Raw genomic sequence first — 12,763 nt, 5'->3', positions numbered from 1 at the left:
ATATACACATTTAAGAAACCCACCACCTCTTATTCTCTGTTTATTATCTTTTTCTTCTTTATACCCTACATTTTGGGTCTGAGTGCTTCCCTTCTCTGCCTCCTGCCTCACACACTGTCTACCAGCTTTCTCTATTTGAGTCCCTCCCCCCAACCATTCTAGTTTAAAGTCTCCCTAGTAGTCTTTGCAAATCTCCCCACCAGGATATTGGTTCCCCTCGGGTTCAAGTGCAACCCGTCCGTTTTGTACAGGTCACACCTTCCCCAAAAGAGGTCCAAATGATCCAGAAACTTGAATCCCTGCCCTGTTCACCAGTCCCTCAGCCACGCATTTATCCTCCACCTCACTCCATTCCTACTCTCACTGTCGCGTGGCACAGGCAGTAATCCTGAGATTGTGACTTTTGCAGTCCTTCTCCTTAACTCTCTTCCTAACTCCCTAAATTCTCCTTTCAGGACCTCTTCTCTTTTCTACCTATATCATTGGTACTATATGTACCACGACCTCTGGCTCCTCTCCCTCCCATTTCAGGATATCTTGGACACGTTCAGACACATCCCAGACCCTGGCACCAGGGAGGCAAACTACTATCCGGGTCTCCTGACTATGTCCACAGAATCACCTATCTGACCCCCTAACTATAGAGTCCCCTATTACTATTGCCCTCCTCTTCTTTTCCCTACCCTTCTGAGCAACAGGGCCGGTCTCTGTGCCGGAGGCCCGGCCGCTACCCCCAGGTAGGCTGTCCCCCCCAACAGTACTCAAACAGGAGTACTTGTTGCCAAGGTGTACAGCCACCGGGGTACTCTCTAGTCCCTGCCTCTGTCCCTTGCCCCTCCTAACCATGACCCACTTGTCTGCCTCCCGTGGTCTTGGAGTGACCACCTCTCTATAACTCCTCTCTATGACCTCCTCACTCTCCCTGACCAGACAGAGGTAATCGAGCTGCTGCTCCAGGTTCCTAATATGGTCCCTTAGGAGCCCCATCTTAACGCACCTGGCGCAGATGTGGACGTCTGGAAGGCTATCAGACTCCATGACTTCCCACATCTGACATCCAGAACAATAAACTGCCCTGGCACTCATACTCCCCCCTTACCTTAATTAAGGGGGGAGTGCAGGGAGTGCAAAAAGGAACTGCAGATGCTGAACCCCGGAACAAAATACAAAGTGCTGGAAGAAATCAGCAGGGCCGGCAGTATCTGGGGTTACTCCCAATCAGCTGCTTCCACTAGTCCACTAATATATTAACACGCCCTCCCATTCTCACAATAGGTATGTAGGAACAGGCCTTTTATGTGACTAGAACGGAAAATCAGGTGAAGTTCTGAGGATTAATAAAAAACAATCAGTGGATGTCACAGCAAAGAAACATTAACAAAGAATAAAAGGGTTAAAGCCATGCACAACACATACATTGCGTAACAATTGGAACTCATAGATCAACAAAATCTGAGACACTTTCAGAAATGCCTAATACAACATACAATACACAATTGTGCTGAATTCTTGAACCTCAGATCACTATGATGCCAGTGGCAAAACCAGTTAAACCAGATAAACTACAAGAAGAGCCTCTACAATCATTCGACCCAAATATCATTTTGTGCCCTCTCACTACATCTGTCTATGGTCGGTTGGGGGCACTGCGAGTCGGCTGCCCTGCCAGCAGCGTGTTCGTTATTTCAACATTTTTTGTTTTTTTTAGTATGTCTAAATGTTTGTTTTAGTGTCTCTCAGTATGTCTTATGTTGGGGGTGGTGGGGGAGAAAAGGGGGAAACCGTTTTTCAGTCACTTCCTCGATGGAGAGGAGGCTTTTTCCATGTCACTTCTCTGCCTCCCCTCTCGCGACCTAATAGCTTGGATTCAGCAGCGGGCACAGAGTGGACTTTTCCATCGCGGAGCGGGACGAAGACTTGCCGGGGGTCGCCAGATAAAGGAGTGCTTTGATCGCTGGCCTGGTGACTTTGGCATCATGGGGCCGTGGTCTGCGGAGCTACTAGCCGTGGGCGTGGCGTGGACTTACCATCCAGAGCCTGGGATCCCTTGCCGAGGATCGCCGGAGAAGAGCTTCGACTGCCGGCCTGCGGTTTATAACATTCTGAAGAAAGTGGCCGATTCAGGCACTCCAAGCCGCAGAGTTTGTTCGACCATCCCGACGTCGGAGTTTTGATCATCCCGACGAGAGGGCCTGTACACCCGGCCGTCCATAGCGGTGACTACGGAGGGTTCATGGCCCCAACCACAGATGAACAAAGGAGGAAGACTGACTGAACTTTGTTGTCTTCCACCACAGTGAAGAATGCTGTGGTGGATGTTTATGTTAAATTCTATAGCGTATTGTGTGTTATTTTTTTCAATTGTATCGCTGCATGGCAAATTTATTTCACTGTACCTTAGTTGGTGCATGTGACGAATAAATTTGTATTGTATTGTATTCTATTGTATTATTGTATTGTATCGCTATTCAGATTCTGTGTTACAATTGACAAAATTCTTTCATTTCTAGCCCTCACCTTGAGAATATATTGATTGAAAATTCTGTGTATACAAAGGTCAGTCATCATGCAAGTTGATTTTCTTTTTGCAAGGACTTGCAGTAAGAGCAGAAATGAATTCAGAATTAATCTAAATGTAAGAAAATCCAACTGCTTAAATGAGGAGAAGATAGCAGCAAATAACTAGTATAGGTACCAAGTTGCTGGCATTATGAGCACGTCCACTTCAAGATGAGCAGAAATTGGGCACCCACACTCACAACCAGTGGCAAACGTCTACTTCACATCATCGACAAGTTTGCTGGTGACATCACAGATGTGGGTCAGATTCCAAACAATGATGAGATGAAGTACAGGAAGGAAATAAAGAGCTTTGTGCTATGGTGTCAGGACAACAACCTTTCCCTCAATGTCAACAAAATGAAGAAGCTGGTTATACATTTCAGGAAGCAGAATGGAATACAAGCCCTGGTCTGTATCAATGGTGCTGAGGTTCAGAATATTAAGTGCTTCACTGCTCCATCTTCCTGAGCATAGATATCACCATCCACACTTACACTACCATCAAGAAAGCATATCAATTATCTACTTTTTCAGAAGACTAATAAAATTTGGCTTGTCTCCAACAAGTCTTACCAATTTTTATAAATGCACCATAGAAAGAATCCTATCGGGATGCATCACAGCTTGGTATGGCAACTGTTATGCTAAAAAAAGCAAGACATTGCAGAGTTTTAAACACAGCCCAGTCTATCATGCAGGCCTGCCACACCTCCACTGATTCGGTCTATAATTCTCATTGCCTCAGGAAAGCAGAGCACATAATCAAGGGTGATTTACACTAGTCATTCCCTAGTCTCTGTCGGGAGGAAGATAAAAGCGCTTGAAAACACGTACTGCCAGGTTCAGGAACACCTTCTTCCCCTCAGATCACTGAACAGTCTTCCCATAAGCTAAAGGTGCAATCCTAATTTCCCATTCTACCTTATTGCACCCCATGCACTTTTTAAACAATCTGCTCTTTCTCTGTAGATGTAACATTATTGGCTTTAATGCAACATTCTGCACACTAGTATTTTTCGTTATGCACCTCTTGTACTTATGTATGACTTGATTAATAAGCGAGTTCGGTATTCCGAAAAAACGCAAGGAACCATGGAATAGGTCAAAGGTTACTGACTATAAAGTAAAAGTGAACAAAGCGCTGGCTGCATAAACTGTATGTAAATTTTTATCTTTGCTCATGATTTATGTGTAAGAATATATTTAATCTGAGGAACGGGGGTGCCAGGTAGCGGAAGAGCGGGTGTAACAGCAAGAGAGAGGGGGCAGATGCCAGTGGGTGACAGGCGAGCACAGACCCGCGCCTCATCCGAGCCCGGGTCAAGCCGAGCGGGCGCTGCTGAGCCGCCGCTGGACCGCCCGCCCCTGGGTGTCCCGTCTCTGCTTGGGGGGTGGTCGAGATGTCCGGGTCGACCCCGGAGCGGCGAGCCACAGGCCCTGCCGGGGAGGTTGGCCGGCCACGCCCCTCACCCCACCCAGCGGCTGACGGCGGGGCTGAGCGCCGGCCGTCGGCGGGGGTACACGCGGGGTGCTGCGGCGGCTCGGCTGGACGGGAAGCATCCCCGGAGAAAAGGAGTGGTAGACGTTTCGGGACGAGACCCTTCTCCGGAGATGTTGCCTGGCCCGCTGCGACGCCCCCGCTGCGACGCCCCCTGTGCGTTCTCGCCGGTGGCCAGCGCTCGGCCCCCCGGAGCTGGGATAGGCAAGCAGCTACAGTGGAACTGATTGCCTATCCCAGCTCCGACTGTCTCACTGTTTGTAATGAAATGCCCTCCACCGAGGGGGCAAACTGACGGCCACTGGATAGGGAGAGCGGAGCAGTCAGCGGTCGGCCCCCCCAGGAGCCGGAGCGGAGCCAGGAAGAAGCCGGCGCCGAGCCCCCCCCCGCTTCGGCTGCTAGCCCGGTCCGACACCTCCAGCTGCCTCTGGATGGGGACGGGACACTCGGGGGAGGGACGGGGACGGTCCAGCGGCGGCTCGGCAGCGCTCGTGGCGCCGGAGACCCGCGCCCACGTCCGACCCCCGACCCCGACCATGGACCCCGCCGACCCTGACCACACGGAGCAGCACGAAGCTTAAAGCACTCACTAAAACGAAGGTCTGATAACTAAAAATAACACACAGCAGATCCGCACCCTCCAATGTTTATCTCTGACCTGGGCATGCGCAGTCAGAATACCGAACTCGCTTATACTAATGTATATATAGTATGATTTGAGTGGATAGCATGCAAAAAATTTGTTTCACTATAACTCGGTACAGACGACAGTAATAATAAACTTAACTAAACTGAGAGACTGCTTTTAAAATCAAACAGCAAGAACACTGGAAGGAGCACACAAATGTTGGAAACATCGAAGGTAGACAAAAATGCTGGAGAAACTCAGCAGGTGAGGCAGCATCTATGGAGCGAAGGAAAAGATGACGTTTAGGGTCGAGACGGGTCCGAAGAAGAGTGTCCATAGAGGCTCCATAGATGCTGCCTCACCCGCTGAGTTTCGCCAGCATTTTTGTCTACCCTGCTTATATATAATGGGAATATGTGATGAAAAAAACAACAGACTGTGAATTAGCAAGCAATACAGTTTGGCTTTTTTTTGCATTGCAATGTAATATGTTTATATAATCTACAACACTGTGCAAGCTTAGATATGATTATCACTATTGCACCTAGTGTCCTGAAATCTGCTCCAAGGTCCAAATAAACAAGAAAAGGAAGTTACACGATACACGATACGTTTATTTGTCACGTGTGCCAGTTGGCACAGTGAAATGTGATCACCATACAGCCATACAATAAAATAAAGAACACAAACATGATAGCGTTCAACATAAAACATCCCCACACAGCAGAATCAAAAGTTTCCCACTGTGAGGGAAGGCACCAAAGTCAGTCATCTTCCTCTATGTTCACCCGTGGTCGGGGCCTCCGGAGCCCTCCGCAGTCGCCGCTACGGGCAGCCCGCCGCTCAGGCCCGCTCGCTGGGATGTTGGCACTCCAACGTCGGAACGGGAAGCCGACCTCAGCGGCTTGGACCTCCAAAACGGCCGCAAAAAGTTAGACAGTGATATATATTTGCACATTCTTCTTATTTTGCTTCTGATTTACATAAAACTTGAAATCATGTATTACAATTTCAGTCTTCAAAGGCATTAAAATAGCATGCCTTCAGCAGTGCTCACATTCTCTAATCGTCTGTTATTCACAAAGGTCTCTGTCACAGATTCAGTAATTTAAAAGACATTCAAACTTTTATTTGAAAGAAATGCATTTCATAAAAAAATCAGCATTTTACAACGACCAAATATGAAACCTTGTCTGAGTCTTCTCAGTAAACCATGTATGGTGATATTCAGTAAATTAAACCTAGAAAAACCTATATGTGGGTGTGGATATAGGTGATAGGATAATGATTATAGGTGAACAATTGCACACTGATTGGATATCTTTGGAAACATGCAGTGGAATTGCGATGCATAATTAACCCATGCTCACTTAAACCAGTGCAGATCACAAATTATTTTTGCTCACACTCATTATCATAATTTCAATATCGCAGCAGTTCTAGCTATGCCACTTTATTGCCTTAGATCAATTCCACAGATCAAGTTGTGTGTGTGTTTGGCAGCAGTTGATGCCAGCTGAGGCAGATTGAAGATACATTTTTCAACTTTCAAAATACAAATGTTCATAGCTTGAGAACTTAGAGCATAGAACAAACTACAGCACAGGATAAGGCTTTCAACCCAACATATTTGTGCCAACCATGATGTCAGTCTAACTAGTCTTATCTGCGTAGTCTGCACTTGAACTACTACTGGACAAGCCACATAAGAACCTGCTGGAAGGGCAGATCCGCGACAGGGTAACCAACAGTGAGTGAATGTCCATTGCCTTCTTAGCATCGGCAGCGCAGTACTGAGGTACCATCGCGGAGCGGGACGATGCCTTACCCGGGTCGCCGTGTGGAGCTCCGGAGTGCTGGGACTGCCGACTTTAACATCGTGGAGTTGTGGTCTGCGGAGGTTCCAGCCGCAGCAGCGCTGACTTTAAACATCGCGGAGCCTGGGATCTTTTGCCGAGATCGCCAGTGTTGGAGCTCCGACCAGCGTGGCCTGTGGACTTTGGGAGCCGCAGTCTCTGATAGCAAGCGGCCGTTTCGGAACTCCAAGCCACTGAGAGCGTTCTTCCGACACCGGAATTCCATCATCCCGATGAGAGGGCCTGAAACATCGGGCTGCCGTAGCGGCGACTGCGGAGGCCTCAATAGGCCCCGACCACGGTTGAACATAGAGGAAGTGGACTGAACTTTGCTGCCTTCCCTCTCAGTGGGAAACGTTGATCCTGGTGTGGGGGGCTGTTTTTATGTTTAATGTTAAATTCTATAATGTTGTATTTATTTTATTGGTGTGCTGCAATGGCAACTCAAATTTCACTACACCAATTGGTGTATGTGACAATAAACGTCCTTTGTCCTTTTGTAATTCATGATAAAGCGGCACTTTTGATTATTACCCCCCCATCAACCACTCTCAACATTTATTCCCCAAATGTCACTGCAGTACCTTGCCCAGGCTATTCCAACTAATCCTACAAAACCAGTGACCTCTACCACCAATGACAAGGGAAACAAGCACATGTGAACAATGCCGCTTGCAGGTAGTGGTTTATTATTGGTAGCGGTTTATTATTGTCACATGTATAGAAAGGTTTGTTTATCGTGTTATCCATACAAACTATACACCAAATAGTGCAAAGGGACAATCAAAGTAGTGCAGAAAATACTATTACAGCTACAGAGAAAATGCAGATTTAAAAAATGTATGGGTGGTAACAAGGTTGATTGGATGAGGAATTCATCCTTAGCATGAGAGGCCTGTTTAAGAGTCTGAAGACAGTGAAAAATAATTTGGTGATACATGCTTTCAAGTGTTATTAACAGCTCACTTAAAAAAGATTTCAAAATAGCACACTCTACCTTCACACAGTCATAAATCCTGAAAAGTAAAGGTTAAAAAGTCATACTTAAATCAGTCATGCTCAAAAATTACTTCGAAGACAGAAATGGAATTGGATCAAAGCTATGGTCATGCAGAGGTGGTCGCCTCAGTGACCTTAATCACCTACCAGTCATATGCACCTACTAACATCACCAAACAAATGAGAGCAGCTCACAGGGAAATGCAATATCAAGTTCAGTACAAGTTTAGAAATGTATACCAGAAAACTGTCAGCGAAGCATATTTAAATTAACGGATTTCGCAGCCATCCAATGAAGAATTTCATGATTCAAGCTAGCAGAGTTTTGGTAAAGAGCTGTTAGAAAAGCCTTTTATTTAAAATAGTGCCTTTCACAACCGTGAGATATTCCGAAGTACAGTCGATTAATGCAGATCATGTTGTAACATAAAAGATGCAGCAGGTAATTTGTGCATAGCATGCTTCCACAAGCAGCAATACAATATTAAATTGCCAATTTACTTTAGCGGTGACAATTGAATGCTGAGATATTTGGGGCAGTTTCGATTATCCTAAAAAAAAGCATGGAGTCTTTTACATTCACCTGACAGGGCTCTGTTTCTCAACTCAGCAAAAGGTTAGCAGTACTTCTCATGCTGTAGTATCATCATGTCCACATGTGCTCAGATCTTCGATTAAATCTACATCCTTCTAACTGGCGAGGCAAGACTGCTACACAATGTCCCAATTTTTGGGGTTGTGGGGAGAGGCAAGCTTGGAGCTAAAAGGAAACGTGCTTACACAAATTGAGTGTGAGAGTGATTATTTTACATGGATGTTTTTGTGCGCACATGACTTTATGTGGCTCTATCTGTGTGGACATTTCAGTAGAAACAAGGACTGCAGATGCTGGTTTACCAAGGAAAGACAAAAATTGCTGGAGTAACTCAGCAGGTCAGGAAGGATCCCTGGAGAACACGAATAGGTGATGTTTCAGGTCGGGATCCTTCTTCAGTCTGACCTGAAACGTCACCAAGCCATGTTCTCTAGGGATGCTGCCTGACCCGCTGAATTACTCCAGTGATTTATGGGTTTCCTAGGCATTTCACTGACTGTGTGCATCTCCGAGTGGGTGTTTCATAAGGCTGAGTAACAACAAAATGGTTGTAATGCCTGCTAAAACAAACTATCCAGTAAGTGTATTAAATTTCACAAGAGCAATGATCACATGTTAATTGTATTAGGTCAAGAAATCAGAGGGTGATTGGTGCCATAGAACCTTACCCCAATAAAGAGTCAAATCCTTTAACAGAGAAGGCACAGAGAAAACTGGGAAAAGAAAAAAGTAAAATACATTGATATGATGGAAATTAGCATGAAAAATAGAAACATTGAATGTGAAAACGGCAGAGTGTAAGGAAATGGTGGAGTAACAAGAGGCTGCAGATGCAAATAAAAAGATCCTAAAAGATTACATTCAATAACCTAATGCGGCCTCCTCTATATCGGCAAGATCGTGTAGACTAGACGATCCTTGCGGATAACTCTTGCTCCCTGTCCACCAAGGCGTGCTGGAGTATTTGGTTGCAAACAATTTTAACTCCCCTTCTCATTTCCAAACCGACCTTTCTATTCTGGCCTTCTCCACTGCTAGAGTGAGGCCTCACACAGACTGGAAGAACAGCATCTCATATTCTGCTTGGGTAGTTTACAACCCAATTGCATGACCGTTGAATTCTCCAATCTCAAGTAAACAAACCCCCCCACCCCACTTCTCAGCCCCCCACAACCTCCCCACCCCTCGTGTGCACACCTTTCTGCCACTACCCACATCACCCTGTTACTTTCCCCTCCTCCTTCTCCTCACCCCTCCACATCCTAACTCCCCCATTTCCGTTTTATCTCCCTCTTCTCCTCCCCCTTTCCTCTATCTCTCTCTCTGGGTCCACATTTGGTCTTCCTTTTATTTACTGATATGGCACTCTTTTGTCTCCATTTCACCTCTATCGTTTGTTAGTATCTTCATCCATCTGCCAATTAACTTTCGTCACCAATATCTACCTACCATTTGCTAGTTTTTGCCCTGCCACTACCTCCCAGTACTCCATCAGTGTGAATAAGGGCCACGACTCCAAACATCATCGTCCATTTTCATTTATACTGCCTGAACACCTGAGTTTGTCGAGCACTTTTATCTTTCCTATAAGCAAGTTGTGCCTATATTCACAGAATTAACAAAAGTAGACGGGGAGAGTCAAAAGAAGGAGAGTCATACAGCACAGAAAGAGGTCTCTCGGCCCAGCTTGCCTACGCTGACTAAGGTGCTCCACCCACATTAGTTCCACCTGTCCGTGTTTGGTCCATTAGACCGTGTTTGCCTATTAGAAATGGTTGCAAGTAGATCTGACAGATTTTAATAGACAGTAATCAATTGCTTGCTGCTTGCCAACTTCTAGAAATAAGCGGAAGAAAATCAATGAGAAGCTGTTATCTAACGTTAAAATTGTGTTTTACAAGCACCAGATTTAGCATACCTTGGAAATTATTACTACATTCTCTCTCACATCTCAAGATAAAGTCTAAGTTCATGTCCCAAACACATTGATGCTGCTAATCTCCATATTTAAAGAAGTTCCAAGACTTGGGGGGATATTCTTGTTTTGTGCAATTGCAGTTGGTCAAATCTGGGTGGATGTCCCAACCTTCTCACCTACGTCCCCGCCCCCAGCAACCCTGCCACCAATCCCCTCTGCTCCCACCCAGCTAATCTCCATTCCCTTCACTCATCTCATCTCCTCTCCCACAACCCTTTCCTTACAACCAAGTCCACATTGTCTCGATTATCCCTAGCCCCACTCATTTTAACTGAAAACACAGTCTTTTTTTTGTTGCATATTCTTTACCTTTTAGTGAAAAAGTGAACAAAAAGCAAAGAGCCGTTTGATGAAACCATTCTTCCTGCACCTTCACCAGAGCCTGTCAATTATACATCTATTCAACTTTCATTGGAAATGCATATTGAGTCTATTTCCTCCAATCTTTCCGACTACAATTGTTTTAAATCTTCCTATACCTTTTGCTTCTTGGAAGAGAAGATCCAGTTCAAATTGAATCCTATGGCATTATATTAAATCCTTCATTAGAGTCCTTTCCTATTTTCCACAACACAGAAGCAATAAAATTTTAAACACAGTAACCACCATTCCTAATGATGGTGCTCAGAACTGCATACAATACATGGACCAGATTTAGCCATAAACGTTAGGCATAACTTCTCTGTTGTGTGGCTTCTGTATCCCATGAATCCCATGTTTTAAAAAAAAATATTTATCAGCTTGATATACATTCTGAAAAGATTTATGCACATTAAACTCCAACTTTATCCGTGGACTATTTAGTTTGTTGCCCATCCTGATTCGTCCTACCAGTTTCCAAGTTTCCATCTATTTGTGTTTTCTTGACATCCCTAATCATCCTGTTTGCAATATTTTGAATTTTGTTTCAGTTGCCACTGCCCCCCCCCAATCTCAAAACGATAAAGATGAAAACAAGGTCACTCAGGCTTCTTTTTTAAACATCTTCGTCAACACTCTCTATTTACTTAATCATCAATGAACTCAATGTATTTTGTGTGCCCAAAATTCAGAGCAATTCTATGAAATTCATCTATCTCACAACTACCAATTTAATACATTATGACAAAAAGTGATCAAAATGGGCGTGGTCTTGAACTTGCTCAATTTATTCATGATATTTCAATTAATGGTCATTTACCTGCAATTTCTTGGCGAACTTGTCCTTGAATTTGAAGTTCTGTGGAAGTTATTGGTATTCTCTGACTCTGCAATGCAATCCTGCTTTTGGCAGCAGAAAGTCTTGAGATAGCTCCCAGACCTAATGGAGGCCTGATAGTCATAGGTAACCTACAGAAACTTGGTATAGGATTCCAGCACTCTTCAGCAATTGCAGCCATATCCTGTTCAGAATCAATTAGACCAGCGGCAGGAGACTCTCCCTGAAAGTGAGCAAAATTAAATTATTTAATCCATCGTCATATGAATACATTAGTTTAAAGGAAGCAGCAATATGTAATTGGCATTTACTGTAATTGGCATTTACTGAACAACCAACACACTAGATTATATCAACATTTAATACAAAAAAGGAAAATGCTGAATAATAATTTGAAAACATACAAAGTAAATGTTAATAGTGGTTACCTGTTCTAAAATCTGACCATTAACCTCTGAAGGCAACACTCCAGAGCATTCAGAAATAAAACTTTGAAAGTCAAATATTATTTTCACTGAAGGAAAACAGTTCTTTGTCCCCTAGGTCAAAAAATTGGATATATTGCCTCTCTGGTCATTGTTAAAAACAACTTTGGCAATGTTACAAAATTTTGAGATTTTAAAAATCAAGTCTGCAATTTATCCCATCAGATAAAGCATAAAAAGAAGTTTAATTTGACACCGAATTCACTTTCATATCTCAAGTATTTAAAAAGTTATGGCCATTTTCATACTGGGAAATGAGCATCTTGTTCCCTATTGATTTTCTATGGACATAACAAAAAAGCTGTGATCGTGAACAGTCAAAAGCCCATAACTTTCTTAAAAATTAAGAGAACTGAATGAAATTTTCAGTTATCGTAGATTGAACCATTCTGAAACAAATATAAAATAATCTTACTTGGATGACCTGAAATTAAAGCATATAATTAGTTAGTTACCCAAGTGTAGCTAATTTCAAACTTCAATTACTAGATCTAAACATCTATCAATTTCTTAATAAATGATTAACATTTTTAAATAGCCTAAGTGACCAAATAATATTCATAAATAATTCACAATAAAACATGATTTTTAAATCTCATTTACATTAATTTATAGGCCAAATGGAAGGAATTTAGTGTTCAATTGCTGTAAATTAAAGTCCATTTTAAATCAGCTTTCTAGTGGGTTCCTGTGAACGCGCTGGTTTAGAACGTTCACATTGCGGTAGATTTGTGCCTCAAATGCCCAGAAAAATACTACGGGATATAATGGGCCCAAAATGAGCTACTCGCAATATTAAACTTTGTATAAAGGGATCTTAAGAAGCCCTTTTTAATGTAAAAATAAGCAGCCTACCTTCAGTTGTCTGCTTTATGAGACCCTGCGGTTGCTGGTGGTCGCGGATTTAGAGATTGATTTTTAAACTACTATAACTATTATACGAGGCCTTTAAAACTAATAATAG

General features: G+C 43.6%; 1 protein-coding gene across 1 annotated transcript in view; it reads right to left on the bottom strand.

The window, feature by feature from the left end:
* The window catches only part of LOC116974418, a 271,724-nt gene that overhangs the window by 89,176 nt on the left and 169,785 nt on the right, over window positions 1-12,763 (bottom strand). Inside the window, exon 4 of the mRNA XM_033022844.1 lies at window positions 11,297-11,537. Within this exon, the coding sequence (XP_032878735.1) occupies window positions 11,297-11,537 (241 nt within the window). The remainder of the gene's footprint in view (window positions 1-11,296; window positions 11,538-12,763) is intronic.

Source organism: Amblyraja radiata, chromosome 6 (assembly GCF_010909765.2).
Source record: "Amblyraja radiata isolate CabotCenter1 chromosome 6, sAmbRad1.1.pri, whole genome shotgun sequence".
NCBI classification, from domain to species: Eukaryota; Metazoa; Chordata; class Chondrichthyes; order Rajiformes; family Rajidae; genus Amblyraja; species Amblyraja radiata.
The sequence above is the reverse complement of the archived record's forward strand: the minus strand, read 5'-3'. Positions and strand labels throughout refer to the sequence as shown.